The following is a 17967-nucleotide window of genomic DNA, read 5'->3' as shown; positions in this document are numbered from 1 at the left end:
AGGGGCGAAGTCTCCAAGGTGCTTAGCTTTCGGCGTCTCCTGTCGTCTTCGTCGCGTGTAGTCGCGATACCAAAACACCAGTACTCTGGTTTTCCAACGCGTCCCGCAATAACGTAACACGCACTAAAAGAGCACACCGGAACACTCGTTTGCAAACGCCTCGCGCTGGAACGTTTCATTTTCGCGGGTAGAGACGCGTACTAACGAACACACCGGGACACCAGGACTCTAGTCTCACAACACCTCGCGCCAAAACGATTCAAATTTCAAAGCCACGAGACTTTTGCCGCAAAGCTGTTTACCTCTACACCCCCCCCCCCCCCCCCCGGTTTCAACTCCGTGGGCAGAGAAGCCAAGGCACTAAGAATGCGCTTGTGCATTGCATGCTTCGGCCCTCCACAGGTTTCAGGTTAGTGGAGATGGCCCGGGATTTTTTATAATTGAATACTGCTTTGGGACCCGGAAAATCAGACGAGTACGTTTATTTTAGCGTGCACTTTAAATAGGCACCCCAATGGTAGTGTAAACAATTCCTTCACATGTACGTTTATGCTTACGGCGCAGTAGCGGTGTTTATGCTGATGATTATGATGCTGTTAAACTCAAAATGTCTGGGTTAGCTTAAAGGTGAGAAATTTTTTGTTTGTATATTTTAACCATCGGTTTCATTCAGTCGCTATTAATTTTCGGAAGAGAAATGAACGTGCGCTATTTGGAAGCATTTTACATCGGTTCAGAGGGTAAGCAATCTTTGTTCTATATTATGGCAGAACCGTCCGGCCCTGTTTCTCATGGCTATGAACTGTGGAGGGCATTTATGAGGACGGTAACATCACAGTAACTTTACATACTACGCATGCCTTTTTACATCTCAAGGCATGCGCAGCATGTTTAGTGTTTTGGTGTGTCCGCTGCACAGAAAGACAGATTATACCATTAAACCCTGTGTAATACGCAAAAACGTTATCAAGCACGTGAATAATTTTGTTCTGATGATAAAGTGCTCTTCTATTTTGGTTTATGACTTTTTCACGTGGTTGTTTGCAGAATCAGAAAGCACTAAGAAACACCGTACATGGCATAGATGTCGTCACAGTCAAGCGGAGTACGGGAAGTGAGTGGTGCAAATTTTGCTATTTTTTGTCAACATATTATAGTTATCACGAAAATGACTAAACATATCTGTCGTTCTGAATATTCAAGTATTACTATTTGCGGATAATCTTGGGTCGAAGTCGGTCTGCAGGCCCAACAAAAATTCCATGCCCGATTTCCAGTTCGCGGTTTCGCTTGCAATCAGCCTCGCATTACCAGGACACCCGCTTCAGCACGTCATAACGTTTTTCTCATTAAATGTTAGTGCACATGCAAAAAATTGCAATAAGAAGTGTTGTGGCTTGAGATTTACATTTTATTCATAATAACTCTCAAAACACGAAAATTGCATTATTGCCTGTATTCATGAAGGAGGACCTAAGCGTCGCACCACCTCGGTTATGCGCCTAGGTATGGCTCGCAAGAGGTTGTGTTCGCTGGAGAAGCTTTTTGGACGGGAGAAAAACACTTAAATTTTTACAAAAATTGCTTTGTGAGAATGCTTTTTAAATTGGTTTTTATATACGTACCACTCTTGCAAAGGTAGTTTTGCATTCTCTAAAAACGATCGTGCACTTACAAATTTAGGAGGCCACAAAAAGAGTAACGTGAGCGTCCCGTGCTGTTCTTCCCTGTCTCGTGTCCCCTTTCATTAACTAAGATGGTGTTATAGGCAATTAACGCAACGATCCTTCCTGAGGTACCTCCAAGAAACCACGCCTTGCGTTTATTTTTGCGGCATGATGACGCACTTTAGGCTTAAATCTTTGCTTTACAAAGAGCATTGAAGGTGACGCATTTTATTGTTTTTTTTTTCATTTCTGAATTGAACAGGTGCATTTTGTATTCAACCGAAATGCGCTTTGAAATCGTTTGCCTTCTCGTTTGCTGCGCTCTGCAGTTGTCAAAAATATCTGGTCGGAGCAGCTAGTCCCCGGGGACGTGATCGTCGTGCCTCGCAACGGCTGCGTCATGCAGTGTGATGCGGTCCTCATTGCCGGAAACTGCGTTGTCAACGAGAGCATGCTTACAGGTGCGCGTGTACCGCATATGCAGACCCCTTCAGCTGCCTGCTTTCAGTAGGAGCGTTTTTACTTTTGCCACCAGCTGTTCTGGTGCTCTTTGAAGGAATGCAAGGTGATTGTGTGCGCTTTTTGTCCCAGAAGAGCATTTTCAAGGCTGCGGGTGTTATCTCCCCTGCTTTGTCTGTGTACTTTTGATAAGCGCTCGTTTAGGCGGTTGAAATTTATTTCCATCCTAGGTTTACCTTCACGAGTTGTTCGAATGGACATACCTGTAGCATAAGTGTTGCATTTTTTCTAGAAGCCACCAGCAAGCTCTTAACTGCTCTGTTATAGTGCAGGGGAATGTGGGTGCTTGCGTTTACCTTAAGCTATAGCATCGAAGTACTAAAAATGATACGTGGCCGCCATTTTGTTCAGGCAATAAAACCAGTGAGCTCTATCTGGACGAATTGAGACCGGCTGAGATATCCCGGTGAACCCTATATCCGAGGTTGAGAGTTTTGTAATTTTTGCACTGCAGCATCTCGACACTCGTACAATAGTCTGTCCCTCACAATTTGCCTCACAATATCCATGTCCCTGGTAGCCAGTGCCCAACATGTCGCATCAACATAACGTATGGGTTAGTGTAAAGAGACTTTCTATTTCTGGTGTGGACGTATATATGTCGTTGTTTACACAATATTTTACTTCACACGAAATGCCTATAATCGAAGTTGTGGATTATTATAGCCTAATATGTTTTAGGTAGGTAGTATTTCAACCGCTTGCTGGGCACAGCTGATACGTTATCTAGTTAATATCATGCAAAATGTTTTTTGAATGCCGATTACGGCTACTTGTATTGCCAGTCGTGAGGGTGGAGATTATGCTGCAATGATAGCTTTAGGTATGCGCTCATTGTACGCCCCGTTTGCAGTACATTATCACTCATTTACAAGTAAGAAGCGGTTCCCCGTCCAAACTGTCTGTTTTTTTTTTCATCGCAAATCGCTTTAGCGCCCGGTATAGCGGTTTCGCGGCGGCGTCCGCGTAACCGAGCGAGCGAAGGAGCTACCCCAGGCCGAAAGAAAACAGAGGGGTGGCGTCTCGTGAGGAAACCAACTCGCGGTGCTAAGGGGTCATAGACCAGCGCGTCACGACGGCTCAGTATGTCTCACTGCCTAGCCGTCACACTTTCGCCATGCGCCTCCGCTTTTAAGAGCGCCCTCCCCCTCACAATTTCTCCGTCCCCTCCCCCGTTTCTGGCTCATCGGAACGCGTGACGTTTGCGTGGAAATTTTCAACACGATTTGCAACAACATGCGCGTGGCGGCGAAGCGCTGCAAGATAATAGAGAGTTTTAGCTAACCGTTTTCGACGGTCCGCTCCGTTATCGGCGGCACGGTCAGCGCGACAGGAGCCACTGCCGTTGGCGGCCAAGCGCGCCACGCATGCGCAATGGCGCTCCCGCTTGCTATCGAGCGGAGCGGACCGTTAAAGACGGTCAGCTAGAACTCGCGACTGTCAGAGTAGCGCGCGCCGCTGTGCGTTCGCTGATCACGCGATCACTTCCTGAGATGCAGCAAATATGGGCCGTGACCGGGAAGACTGCAGTTAGTTGGCACAAATTTCGCATTATGTAGTAAAGTAATCGTAATGGGATTTTTGTTTGTTAAAACAACCAAAAATGTTTTGGGTGCAATGTCTTGCAGCTGGTTAGCGCATAATGGCTAGTTGATATCTTTTTTCCAACATCAGTGAATATAAAAAAGCGCAGATTGTTTTTGTCACCTTTTGGTTGTTTTTTTTTTTAACGCGGAGAGCAAGGGACCACGCGGCGCAGGAAAGGCGGCGCTGTCGGCGGCGCTCGTTTGAACGAAGTCCCTGTAGCACCACCTGCGGCGCCCACTGAATCTGCCGGATCGCAGAGCACTACTCCTGAGAGAGAGAGAAACGCTTCTATTGAGTTCTGTGGTTTAGCGATGCGTGGTTGCCGCCGGTTGAAGCCTGGCGGCGACGGTGGCAGCTCTTTTGACGAGGAGTGTTTGCACGTCCAGGTCCTAGCTGCCCAGCGCACGCTACCACTGCATGCTCCCCGCGCGGGCAGGCGGTTTGTCCTAGCGGCAGCCGGCGCGAGATGCGGCATGCTGATGTTCACTCCTGTGACTCCAGCTTCGTTACCCGGTACTCACGGTTTACGCGCCTCGGCATGACGCCTGCTGCAGGCAGCTTTTATCCCGCTGTTTTCATTTGTGCAATAAAGCGTAACTTGGTTTAATTTGCCCATGCGTCAAGGCAACGCAGTACGGCTTGCTGCTTGGAACTCTTTGAAGTGTAGAAGGACGGCCTTGCTGCAAACATAACTTGAAGAACCTGATGTCACCGAACTTGGCTGCCCGTGCTCAACGTGATCGGTGCGCGGGGCTATAGATGATTGCAATATGTCACGACGGCCTATCGCTCCTGGTGGGATTTTTATGTACATTGTAAAAGACCTAATCTTAAGCCTAAACATTGCGGGCAAGACCTAACATAACACCTCGAGGAGTAAAATAATCCATCGGTTGCAGATAAAAAAAATTTTGAATTGAACTCGGGGTATGTGAAGCTGCGGGTACCGATTGACGTTGTAAGGGTAGAGCTGTGTATGGATCCGTGTGGCCCACACGGAGACGCAATAGTCATAAGCGCCATATAGCCCTGATACCGACTAGCCAAAACCCAAACTAAAATAAAAGAGGAGCTTTGCGATTAGCATAGGATGCATACCCGACAGTTTCTTGCTGAAAGTAAAGTGATGTATTCCCACAAAGTAGCAAATACCCCCAATTATGAATCATAAGTCGGAAACAAAAAATGCACGCTTCTAGAGCGCCCGTTGTCCGTGACGTCGCTGCGGCTTCCACCTAGCAATAAACGAATATACTTATTAGACAAGTCCAGCAGAGGAAATACAGTCACGCTGAACAGGGATGACGTACCGAATTGGCAATTACTGCAGGTCCCAGGTGAAATTTAATAGCTCATGTTCAACCCTCTCCTTCACTTTATCCTTTCACTCCCTTTCTACTTCTCTTCCCCCGCAGTGGGTTGTATGCAGCTGATTTCCCTGTCAAGCTCAAAAATATCCCCAGTGCACCCCCCCCCCCCAGTGCAGGACCCCCCTCCCCCCCATTTCTACCCACATTCGTTGTTTGTGCGCACCAACGTAAACCAACTATGTCTATGTTTACTAAAACTAAGTTCTTTGTTTAGGCGAAGTGATTATTATGTAACAATTGCCTAAATCAATTTACTCAACTTTAAGTACATTTTGGTCACTCGTAATGATTTAGTTTTGCTTTAGGGGAAGTTTCCATGTTATCCTAGTATTCTATTGCCGCTTTGGATCATTTAACATGTGTAGGCTCCCTAGTGTTTGGGAAACACTATGCCGTGTGTCCATACTGTGAATCCTTTGCGCATACTCGGAAAAGACATGCTGTTTAAAAGTGAGTGCAGGACGCCCACTTCCGGAGAAATACATGACTACAATTGAACGCGCTATGGTGGGCCCATCACCGCAACTTAACCGTCTTAAAAGATACTAAAGCAGTCTTACAACCAATAAGAACGCATATATATCATCTCAAGGGTCAGTTGGCCAATAAAAATACTCCCGGAATACCCCGACAAAATCACAGCCGCCGGGCGATGTTGGACAATGCTTTATAACAAAGTATGATTTATTGCTTTCTTTGTTACGTACGAAAAGCGTAACCATGGCCGAAATAAAGTATTGTACAGCGCTTTATAACTATGACTAAAAGCTGCTTCCGCACGATATTTTGAAATTAGATACCCGAGGCGAATTTTTATATTTTCGTACTTTCAACCCTAGTGTTTCATTATAAATCAACCGCAAAGAAACATCGTTTTTTTTTTCAGTGTAATGCAAGCGACGGGCAATGAGTGAGGTTGACTGCAAAATATATGATACTGGGTTGACTGCAAAAGATATGATACTGGTGCACGGGTTCTAATAACTCAGTTTTTGAGAAATCTCTGTGCATCTTCTACACAATTGCGCAAAGGGCCGTTTAGTGTTTCGTGATCGTATTTTTTTATAATACGGCTGCACACGCATTGTCACTTGAAAGAAAAGTTTTCTTTCAGACAGGCAGTTTCTGTAGACGGGTCAGCATACTAATCTATGTAGTAACATGTGTTCCCCCTTACGTTCTTTGTAACATCTTATCTGCAGGTTGCGCGTTAACACATGATATGCAGGTTGTGCTGATTATCTGTGCGTGATTTATAGTGCTGTCGTACGCGATGTGTCCTCTCCACGACCTTTCCCAGGCGAGACTGTTCCAGTTGTGAAGATACCACTCCCAAACACTGATGCCTCGCAGCCCGCGCCAGACGTCATGTACCACCCGAAAGAGCACGCACGGAACACGCTGTTCTGCGGCACAAAGGTCATACAAACACGTTACTGCGGCACTGAAAATGTCGAGGCTGTTGTTGTCCGAACCGGTAAGTTCTTCTGTTGGGCGCTCAGTTAAGAACTCGCAGGAAACGAGCTTTCGCCGCGCACAAGAGACCTTGCGGGGCAGTGGCGTCGGCCTTCCAATAAGCGTGGGAGTAACGGTCGACCTCCAGCTGCTACCACCGCAATCATTACCAAGCGACATATTACACTCCAGACATATATCGTCTTCCGAACGAAGACGTTTTCGAAAGAGACCATTATACATTGACGAGAGACGCATTATCCTGCACAGATGACCAAATAGGTGCAAAAACATATTGCGTTGGCATTTCCGCGATCAAACAGTCTGGTGTGTGTGCATCGCTTCGTTGATTTTCATAATTATTTGCGAAAAGAGTCCTGAAGAAATGAAAAAGTGTGCAAAGGCAGATCACTCATGGTTATTCAGATTAGGTGATACAAAAGCAATTGCTTTGGATTAAGTATTTGACTGGCCGGCGCTACTCACAATAGCACCGACACCGCATTTGTCGGTAGTGCAAGATGCGCGGACAATGAATTTGGCCTCACATTTCACAGTAAGCGGAGTATGGTGCGACTGCCTCTGTGATCACGAGGCCACAGAGTGAAGTTGATGGGTGATGCGGGGACGCGTCTGACAGTAGTAGCTGCAGACTAAACCCCCATGGCGAACAGAGGTCAGCCCACTTTTCTGGCGCCCTCTCTTAACGGCGCGGGCGATCTTCTGACCATTCGCCGTTGTGTTTCCTCGTTCGCTACTCCCTTCCATTGCTTTCCCCGTCCTACTTCCGCCGTAGCTTCCTCCGCCCTCATGCCGCTGTCCTCGACACCACCGTCATTCATTTAGCGCTTTGCTTCGTACTCGTTTCCTTTTACACACCACTTTGATTCCATTGTGCCGTGCTATGACGCCGCTGGCTTTCAGGAACCGACCGCATAAGAGCTGCACTCAAAAAGTAGTCAGCTGGTACTCACATTCTTAGTTCTGGGGGAGAATACCTAAATAACGAGCAGCAATTCTGTATGTCTGACGCCAAAGCTTATATTCTAGGTTTAAACGACATTACTCTCCGGAACGTGCTGATAACAGCAAAAAAGGTTTGTGTTAGTGGGTCGCGATGTAAAGAAAAACGAAATTAGAGGTTCGATTTTTTTCTGGTTTTTTAAACAAATGTTGCGCCCATAGTGACTCTGTGACTGTGACACATCTGTGACTCTGAGAACTTTGCATCAGAATATACAGCATGCGCTGTATGTTGGTATTGTAGTAAATTTCATTCAAGGCCGCCCGCAGAAAACGACTGTATTAACAAAAGTCCAAAACTGGCGCTGCGAGTTACTGTTTACGAGTTATTTTCAAGGCTCGTGCGTAGCATTACATTTTGGGCTTCATTTAGGTACACGAAAACTTCTACTCTTTGGTCGTGGTGTGCAGAAAGGTAATGTATCTGTGAGGCTTTGGGCAGAGAGAGTTATCAACACTACGAACTCTAATCGCTTATTGCTAAGAGTGGGCTAAATAACAGCAAACATTGTTTGGGAGAACCCATAAAATGAGTACATTTATTATAAATGGTCTCCCCATTACGGTCTGCTTAATCTTATAACGGTATTAGTCCAAGATGGCTGTTTATCCTGATGTTGTATTGCAATTTCGCAAAATTGACTAGGGGCAGAAGTGTCGCTGGCTTTTATGCGGGCAGTTTGAGAATGCCGTCTGAAGAAACGAACATTTGTTTGCTGCGCACACATGTTTATCCATGTGAATATAATATAAATTAATTTGTTTGCCCAGAGCAATACGTATTTTTGAGAATAATAATATCATCTGCTTCCCTGTCTAGGATACGGGTATTTCATTACTTTATAAAGCATGGAAAACTAGAAAATTAAATAGTTATTCGAAATTCGAAAACTATTCATTATTTCCTTGTAACAAGTTCTACAACTTCTTACCAGGCCACGTGTGCGTATATTTTCTGCTTTCTTTGTTTTTCGTTTTTCCCTTCTTTCGTGCGCATTTTCGTTTTCTCACACGTCACGTATACGAAAAACAGCTGACAGCCTGCCGTAGCTGGAGCCGTCGCTTCTCGTCCCTACCTTGTCTCTGCGCCGCAGGTTTTCTGACAGCCAAAGGGGAACTCGTGCGGTCCATCATGTTCCCCAAGCCTGTTGACTTCAAGTTCAACCGACACATCAAGATCTTCCTCCTCTGCTTGGCAACCTTGGCCAGTGCTGGTCTCATCTACACAGTTGTCCTAAAGGCAAGCATAATTGCAACAGTGTTGTTGCTGTTATAAGCTCTACCATTTCGGTGGTGTTGCGGCTTCTGTTACATGCATTTACCGCATACTTTGAATGCAATATTTTGCGGGCATATGGAGTTACAGTTTAACAGTAGTCGGAAATTCACGGACAAAAAAGGGCGATCGGCTGCAGATTCGTCGTGCGTGCGGAAGCATAGAAATGCCCCTTTTCTCACCGCACAAGAACGAGGGTTAACGCACGCAATGGCCTCCGGGGACATGGTTGTACACTCGCAGAACGCGCTATTTGCAGCAGCTGCACTATTGTTCATTTAGAGGACGCGCAGCTCACACGCAGCAACACCCCCTCTCAGCTGCGTCCGGCAGCTGACCCGGCCCCGGAGGTACCGTTCGAACTGCGCACGCGTGGCTTACGTAGAGTGGTGGACAAACAAGGCAACGGGAGGTGAAGGCGCAGGCTGGACCTACCGCGGGCAGACCCCGCATACACACAGTTACGAAGACATCATACGTCCTCCGTCCTGCTTATAGCATATTACTTTTCCCCACTTCGACTACTGTTCCGAATATTTCGCTCCCTCTCCTCATGAAAGCTTCATCATGTATGGCACATAAGTTTGCATTGTGGCTTCGAAACCTATACATAAAACAGATTGGCCGCTTGATTTTTTGATGAGTAAACAAACCTTTACGTTTTACCTCGCTCCTAACCAATCCTATTGCAGACCTTTTTTCCCCAGAATATGCTTTTATCGCGGCTTTTGAGTTTTGTCAACGGTTTCGTTATTAGGACGTTTTACAGTTCAGGCGACGCGCGCCTTTTTTCAAAATGTAAAGTATACAACGTTCTGGCAGTTAGAACCTATTTTTATTTCGTGCACAGCATTGCCAGCTAGCCTACTTCGAGCCAGCGTGATGTACGTTTCCCCTTGCCCACTTATCACTGAGGATGGCTGATCACACTAAAGCAATTTGAGGTACAAAGACGACATGTCAGTAAAGAACTGGGAAAGTGCACTGGCAATGCTTCAAGGTTTACTGAAACATCAAAAAAGATCAACCTTGCTTTTGCCGAGGAAAGGAACTCAAAATTTACAATATTGCCTTCGATTCAATGGACTTGACACATCTGGAGCGAAGCTGCCTAATTGTTTCGGGCACGCCACCCAAACTTGTCAGAGTCGGGTGGAAGCCCGATCCTGTTGCTAGATATTGACTTGTGGCAAGGACCAATAATATATAGGAGGAGAAACGGCCCATTGCGACTGGCGTGGGCGAGCGACCAGATAATGGCACAATAAAAACCAATGCGTGCTACCACGCTTCGTAGCTTTGATGCGGAGGGAGACGGTAGCGCCATCTGCTGGTCGAAATGATAGCGGCCACAATTTATTGCGGGTCTGCGCAATTAAATGGCATTCACGCCCAGGCCCCGCAGTTTCTTCTTGTGCGACAGATGCCGCTATTTTCACCTAAGCCAAGCGCTTGAAGCGTTATCTGGGGCCGAATTCTCTAAAACGACGAGGCGTCGTTTTGAAACGACGGGGTAGCGCCATGCAAATGCATGTGTTCTGGGGTTGGGGGCGTCGCTTTGGGGCGACCCGCAGGGGGAGTCACCGCAGAAAAGCGCTGTGGCAAGGGCGCGAAGCGACACCCTCTGCCCCCCCGTCGCTTCGCTTGTCACTTCGCGCCCTTGCCACAGCGCTTTTCTGCGGTGACTCCCCCTGCGGGTCGCCCCAAAGCGACGCCCCCAACCCCAGAACACATGCATTTGCATGGCGCTACCCCGTCGTTTCAAAACGACGTCCGTTTTTTAGAGAATTCGGCCCCTGGCCTCCCAAGGAAGTGCCGTTTCAGCTCCTGTCTGGTTCCCTCGCTAAGTCACTTGCATGTGTCTAACCAAGGTCCAGTTTTCGCAGCAAAGCAATGAAAGCCCGTAGTTTACTGACGGCCTGTACAGCCACAAAACATGCTTCGGAGCCCTCTCTCTGAAGCAAACTACCCAAACCCACGTTGCCTGAATTTTTTGTATTTGTTATATTTTTATTTAAAATTTACCCATTTGTTACTATTAGCTATTTTTGATTTCTTAGCTCATTTTGTATGATTGCTGACTGATTTTGGACGCATCGGTCATTGCGAAATGAATACATTGCACTGGTTTCCTGAAAACAAGAAGTAGCGCCACCCGTAGCCCATTTCCTTGTACTCCGTAACAGATACGACTTGCCGTTCAACTATGCGTCAGCTTTAAAGCTTTGACACCCTCTCACCTGCTTTCCTCCGCGTGCAGGCTATGCGTGGTGTGCCCGCGTCAGCCATCATAGTGCGCAGCTTGGACGTGGTGACTATCGTGATCCCACCCGCGTTGCCGGCGGCTATGACCATTGGTATCGTGTTCGCCCAGTCACGTCTCCGTAGGGCGCTAATCTACTGCATCTCGCCACGCTCTATCAACATCTCGGGCTGCATCAACTGCTTCTGCTTCGACAAGACGGGCACCCTCACCGAGGACGGACTTGATCTCGCTGGAGTGGTGCCGGTCAACACAGGAAAGTGCGTGATTTGTCATGGAATGATGCGCTTGCGTGACACGAGTTTGTTTGTTCAAGGGTCAAATGTAATGAAGGTTGTCTTCTTGACTTCTTGGGGGCCATTAATACCAGAAGTCGTCATGCTACCACTGAGCACAAGGTCACGGTTTAGACTCCCCAGATATTGCAGATTCTTGTGTGTGTTTTTGAAACCATACTCTGAAAACACAGTGTTTTGTTTAAAGATATCGTTAATAATGTTAAATTGATGAGCTTAAGCCTCCCTCCTAAGTCAGGTAACGGAATAAAAGAAAAAAGGTATCAATAAAATTTAAACAAGCCTAAATTGCCAAACAAAACAGGAATAAATTCGGTATAAAAAGAATATGGCTGGATTGCGTTTGGCATGCAGTCAGAATTAACAAAGAGTTGCCTACTCCTTGTCGCTAACACGACAGGTAATAAGCCCATTCGGATAATTTGTGATAACCTAGACGGCTGAAATACCTGACTGACTTAACTCTTTGAGAAAATGATGGGAAGACGAAGTATATCAGTGACAATTGTAAAGAAAGAGGATCTTGTATTAGAGATATAACTTCATATAACTTCTTCTTATAACTTAAAGATATAACTACATCCTGGATCAAATGAAGAGCAAAGTGGGAGTTGGCATATGGCACCCGCCACGGTGGCTCAGCACAAGGTCGTGGGTTCGATTCCCGGCCGCGGCGGCTGCTTTTCTAATGGAGGCAAAAAGCAAAAAGGCCCGTGTGTACGAGATTTCGGCGCACGTTAAAGATCCCCAGGTGGTCAAAATTAATCCGGAGCCCTCCACTACGGTTCACCTCATCACCTGCGTTGCCTCGGCGCGTTAAACCCTACAATCAATCATTTGGCGTATGAAAGTACTGCAGACACGTGACATCTGGTCATCCTTTAGATTAACAGAATGGCTACCAAAAAGTGGACCAACCAATAGCGGCAAACCGCGTACATTTAGGTGAGAATTAGAAAAGGGGTTTTAGAAAGGATTGCGGCTAGACTGTGTGGGAAGTTCAGATTGTGTTTAGTCCGGCAGTAGACTAAAATAGGCTCACGATGGTAACGATGAAATCTGGACAACTCGATACAGAGAAGAAACAGCAGGGTGGAATGTTGTGCGTGTTTGTATTCTGACATGGTTTCGAAACAGCGCGAAATTACAACATAAAGAAAAGAACCAGAACTAAGCGCCGAGTAGTCAGGCTCACGTTGGCCAGACAGATCGGTGTTTAAAAGCGCGTTTAAGAGAGTACTTCAACTACGTGAAGTGTACACCAATATCTTATTCATCGGATCACTGTCGTTCGTGCTCCTCGCGCTCCTGTCAGCTCCACCTTGACAAAACTGTCGTACAGTTCCGTCATCCGAATCAGCTCACGGGAGAAATAGTAGATTCCTTCAACGTAAGCAGGCTCGGTGACGAGTTCATTAGGCATGCCTCTATTTTTTTACACAATAAAGAAGGGGCCTTTCATGATTGTTCTTGGATGTAGTAGTATTCCTTCTTCTTTTTACCTTTATCTGTGTTAGGTGTGGTACTCATGATAGCGCATGGTTATTTTCGAGGATATTTTATCATAAATGTTTGTTTGTTTCCAAAAAAATCTCAGTAGATAATCAGCGCTCGTCATGTCTGGTTCATTTCTTCTGTGTCCACAGAATAACCAATTTCACGGAAGCACCAAAATTGTTTCCGTGACGTCTCTTACAGTTTAAATATTGTCGCGTTGTAAGCACTCTTGGTTGTGCAATGCATTCGCGTTTGTTGTTCCTCCACTGCTGGTGGTAGGTTCCAGGCACGGGTCCCCGATCCCAGCCAGCTTCCATTGGACTCTTTGTTGCTTCAAGGGATGGCCACCTGCCACTCAATCACAGTAATTGAGCAGCAGCTTTGTGGTGACCCGTTGGACCTGAAAATGTTTGAGGCCACAAACTGGGTGAGTGGGGCAAATGCAGCATCCTTTTTTGTACACCACTTCTTCTGTACTCCATCAGAATGTAAACTAGGCGCATTTTAAATTTTTAAATGCAGAGCATTTCAGTAACACACGATGTCACCCGCGTTGACGTTCGTAGTCCGCACCGCACCCCTCCCTACTATATAAAAAAAAATACTATCCGGCGCCCGGTTTCGATCCCTTGACCCTGCAGGCGGAACGCAATGTACATGGTGCTCTCCCCACTGCGCCACAAAGCCGACACAGAATGGGACGTTACGAACGCGCCTTATATCGCTGACTCATTCAAAAAAACTGCTGACGAGCGCTCTCTCGTCAGCAGTTGCACAAGTGCAACAACATTAACGTAACGCAAACTACTTAACGTCGTGCGCCCCCGGAAATGCTCTGCATTTGATCGTGCCACTCGCGAGGGGGATGTTTCACTGCATCTTTTCTCGGTCGCGGGACCCGTGGCGCCATCTGGCGGAGGCGCGGCACAACTTGTAGCATTTTTTTTAAAACCTATTTCTTGTGAACAAGGTTACAAAAACTAACTATCCTAAATGGTTTTTGTTGGTCCTCTCATGGGGCGTATTGAGTTATCTGCTACGTGTTGCTACCCGAAGCGTAATTATTACGAAGCAATTCACAGAAGGGACCCAGAAGGACATTATTGGGTTTACTCAAGTAATTAGAGTCTCATCTGCTTCTGCTCTGACCCTTATTTCAAGGTGCTTTGGTAGGGTCTTTTTTGCAGGCAAGAGATGGCAGTGACCGGAAGAGTTTACTTTCTATTAGCGAAATGGGCTTTTCAACAATTGTAGGAATTCCTTGATGTTAAAACAAAGATGAATGGATTCTACTGCTCGCGATTAACAGCGTAGCTTGCGTATGTTAGATTAATATTGTTGCATGTAGAAAGTCGGTATTTGATAATTGTGGAATCAGTTGGACGCAAGTAGGTGAAGACAAATAAACAAAATCACTAACCAAGAAATTGAGCCTAGAAAAAGAGTTCACATCCATTTATTGAAGAATGGAGTATATTCGGGTACTGGCCATGTCCCACGGGGTACAGTATTGTCTACAGTCATCAACGCAAAAATTATTCCTTACCATAGAGGCAGTCACGTAGCTGGTGTAAAATTTATTCACTGCACTAGTGGAGAGGTTGTGGGATGCTACAGTCGCCTTCCCTCATTACCACTGCTGCAGGTTTTGGAAGAGCCACATATTGACGACGCCTCAAAGTATGATGTAATTGCTCCAACTGTAGTGCGTCCTCAAAACGCCAGTAGTTTCAAAATACCATCGGAGCCTTCGTTGAACGCCTCCGGAGATTTGACCATGGTATGAACTTTGCCTTCTTTTCTCTTGAGACCTGATTTGAGGGCTGCCTGTCATTACAAAAGCGCCTTCCTCGCTGTATCTGGTTTTTCTAAATTTGTATTTGAATAAGGCCAAAGATAGCAATTCGGGGTGACACGCTATATTTGTATTGCCATCAAGGTAGCAGAAACATTGGAAGTTTTTATTCCAATTACAACAGTCAGCAAAGTGAGTAGTTACATGTCCATGATGTTGCCATCATCCGCTATATGGACAGCGCTGAAGATGAGCTGCGCTTGTTTGTTTTGTAGAGAACAACGGTGTGCGCTTCTGGGTGCGTATGGGTATATTCAGGATATCTACGAGTAAAAGTTGTATGGTGTTGACTTAGTGTGCCCTCCCTTTACTACATGGTCAATTACACAAAAACTACTTGCAAGAGTATTTACCAAATTACAAAGAAACGTGTTTTCCCGAATATATCTTCTCAGGCACTGGGATCCCATCACACTGGAATCCCGTCTAGGATAACCTTGGCAGTTGTGCCGAGTTTATTAGAAATGCAATGCCGTGCGCAAGCACAGGTACTACATAAAATGCCGGCCGCTGCACTTACACGTGCGAGTGTTGTACGTGCAACAGGCACCTAATAATAAGTGTGTAGAGTATAGTTCCCGTACTAATTGACGAAATTGTTTTACAGCGTTACTTCATTTTTTGAGTCGTTTGGCGGCTCATCATTGGCTCTTTGCCCTTCAATGACTGAGCATTCTTCAAAAAAAAAAAAACAAAGGTACAGGACGATCTCGCTTCAATGCACAGTTAAAAAAAGGACTGTCTGATCTCTAAAGAACTGAAAAACCTCACTAACTGCCCACTGCTCGATGTCACTGATTAAACAATACACGATGTTCCGGTATTAAGCGCAGGATGTGTTTTCACGCGTGCTGGGATTTCTCGTTGCAGTTGCCCGGTTCTATGGAGGTTGGCATTGTGCGGGAGTTGCCTTTTTCCTCGGGCCTGCAACGTATGAGTGTTGTTACACGCATGCTCGGTTCAACGCACTTTGACGTCTTCTGCAAAGGCGCCCCCGAGACTATCGCCAGCCTCTCGAAAGCTGATACAGGTGAGCGCAAGCTTTCCCCACAGATGAATTCGCACTTCAATGCAGGCTAAAGAGTAAACACTGGGGAACATGATCTTTTTATGCGTACAAGAATAACATAATTTTTAAACAGGTAGTTCATTTAGGTTGTTTCAGAATAAAGAAGGTAGTTACGAGAAAAAGCACCTCGCGGTTCATTTTTTTCAAATACGTCCTTGCAAGCAAGGTTGTAATGCAGGCTACGCTTTGAGTGGTGGTCCCACACAACTCTTTAGAAAGTTGCTCATTTCTGATTTTGGGTCAGCTGCACACACAGTGGGCCAAGAGTGGTCTTGCCAGTGACGCTTCTGCCTCGAAGATACCCATGTGGACCTAACAAACACATGAAAAAGCAGGAAGTTTAAGAAAATAAAAGAGAACAAATATAACTGTAATGGGTTGCTCACGTGCAGACCATCAGCAAGGTGAAACGGGGACTAATTTGCAGATCTCTATTTATATCTTGTCTTATATCTATTTATGTTTATATCTATTTATGTTTATTTTGTTATTATTATTATTTTGTTGGTTATTATTATGTGTATCTATTTATGTTTATTTATTTATGTTTATATCTATTTATATCTTAAATTAATCCGGAGCCCTCCACTACGGCGCGCCTCATCGCTGGCGTTGCGTCGGCGCGTTAAACCCTTCAATCAATCAATTTATATCTTATGAATCCGAATAGACCGCCTATGGCGTGATTGATCTTCATGAATTCATCTTCTGAAGCAGAGCGAGCCTAAAAAGGCATGATTGGAATGAGGTTCATGTGAGAAAACTAGACCTGGGCAGTAATGCCGTTCCAGGTGCCAATATTGTGCCCGTTTTATGAATAAGCGATTACAGCTGATGTATTAAATTTAAATGATTTACCAGAGCTATGTGTATGTAACATTCATTGCTTGGGCAACTTAAATTCTTGATCTACCTAAATTCTTGGGCGACTTATATTCAAACATTGTGGTCTGTATGTCCCTCAATTTGGGCGTCCGGCCAAAATTTGTGGTGTTCTTGAACGTTGCGTTTACATAGGGAAAACATTTCCCAAGCGCTAAATCATGTGGCAAGGTTCATCAACTTTGTTCATTAAAACTAAAGCATCGGGCATATTTGAGGCGGAATTTCAATTAGTAAGGGTTGTCTCCAGTTTTGTTTTATTTAAAACATAAGCCACGTTAATTTTTGCGGCACAAAATTGAGCCACAAAAAATGTTTGGCCCCCCAAATACAAACTGTGCTCCCGCGCGACACTGGCAATAGTGGCGGCATTCCAAGAATTCCGACAGTACCGATAGGTATCAATAGATGTCGCGCAAGCAGTGGAACGCGGTAACATTGAATTTTAAATTAGCAAGCCAGTCTTCTTCATCGTGGGGGGACCGTGACGACAGGGAAAGAGAATGGAAGGTCAGCGGGAAAGAAAACACAATCATTTATGAGGCAAGGATGACAGGCGACTATGGTCTTTACGAAATTTGCAGCAAAGTGAGGAGATACGCGACCAATTTTATTTGTAACTGCCGTAGTGTAGTCGCAGCAGCGTCAATAGCACCTTATTGCAATTTTGCGCAGTTACTGATACGGGCCAAACAGTTCCTTTGTGAGGCCTTTCTGTGTATTACAATGTACAGTATTCACCATCCCCCCAAAGGTATTTTTGCTTCAGTTTCTTTTTTCTATCATATTGTTTTAGTGTTGTAATTATGGCATTATATTTTTGTTACAGATATGTTATGTCCGCTGTAATTTCACAGCCTGCAATGATGCTAATTCTGAACTGTTTTCACAGAACTTTGAATTATTAGTTTCGGAAAAGCAATATCAGCTCCTTGCAGACATTAAACGCGAGTTTATAAGTGAAGATAAGCGTAAAATGTTTATATTGATGGATAGGGGCATGCACAAAAGTAATTCCCAGAACACACGAGGTATTGCAGTGGTTGATGAAGCGTCATCTGGATGGGACCGACAGCATTGTCGCCTTGACTGCAACTTATGCGGAAGTGAACCAAATAACCAAAAAATTAACAAGTGTTGCCTGTTTCTTAGCTCTGATCAAATACCATTTGTTTGCTCTTCTCTACCAAATTGAAAAATTATCACTA

General features: G+C 45.4%; 1 protein-coding gene across 1 annotated transcript in view; it reads left to right on the top strand.

Moving 5' to 3' along the window:
- Positions 1-17967, top strand: part of LOC144179634 (polyamine-transporting ATPase 13A3-like) — a 93094-nt gene that overhangs the window by 35569 nt on the left and 39558 nt on the right. Inside the window, exons 9-16 of the mRNA XM_077708051.1 lie at positions 1048-1114; positions 1997-2128; positions 6444-6620; positions 8716-8861; positions 11158-11420; positions 13233-13380; positions 14599-14733; positions 15679-15838. Coding sequence (XP_077564177.1) covers positions 1048-1114; positions 1997-2128; positions 6444-6620; positions 8716-8861; positions 11158-11420; positions 13233-13380; positions 14599-14733; positions 15679-15838 — 1228 coding nt within the window. The remainder of the gene's footprint in view (positions 1-1047; positions 1115-1996; positions 2129-6443; positions 6621-8715; positions 8862-11157; positions 11421-13232; positions 13381-14598; positions 14734-15678; positions 15839-17967) is intronic.

The sequence above is a fragment of the Haemaphysalis longicornis genome, unplaced genomic scaffold, assembly GCF_048455015.1.
Source record: "Haemaphysalis longicornis isolate Haplotype H1 unplaced genomic scaffold, Haemaphysalis longicornis Haplotype H1 scaffold_4, whole genome shotgun sequence".
In the NCBI taxonomy this organism is placed as follows: Eukaryota; Metazoa; Arthropoda; class Arachnida; order Ixodida; family Ixodidae; genus Haemaphysalis; species Haemaphysalis longicornis.
Note: the sequence above shows the minus strand (reverse complement) of the source record. Positions and strands in the feature narration are given on the sequence as shown.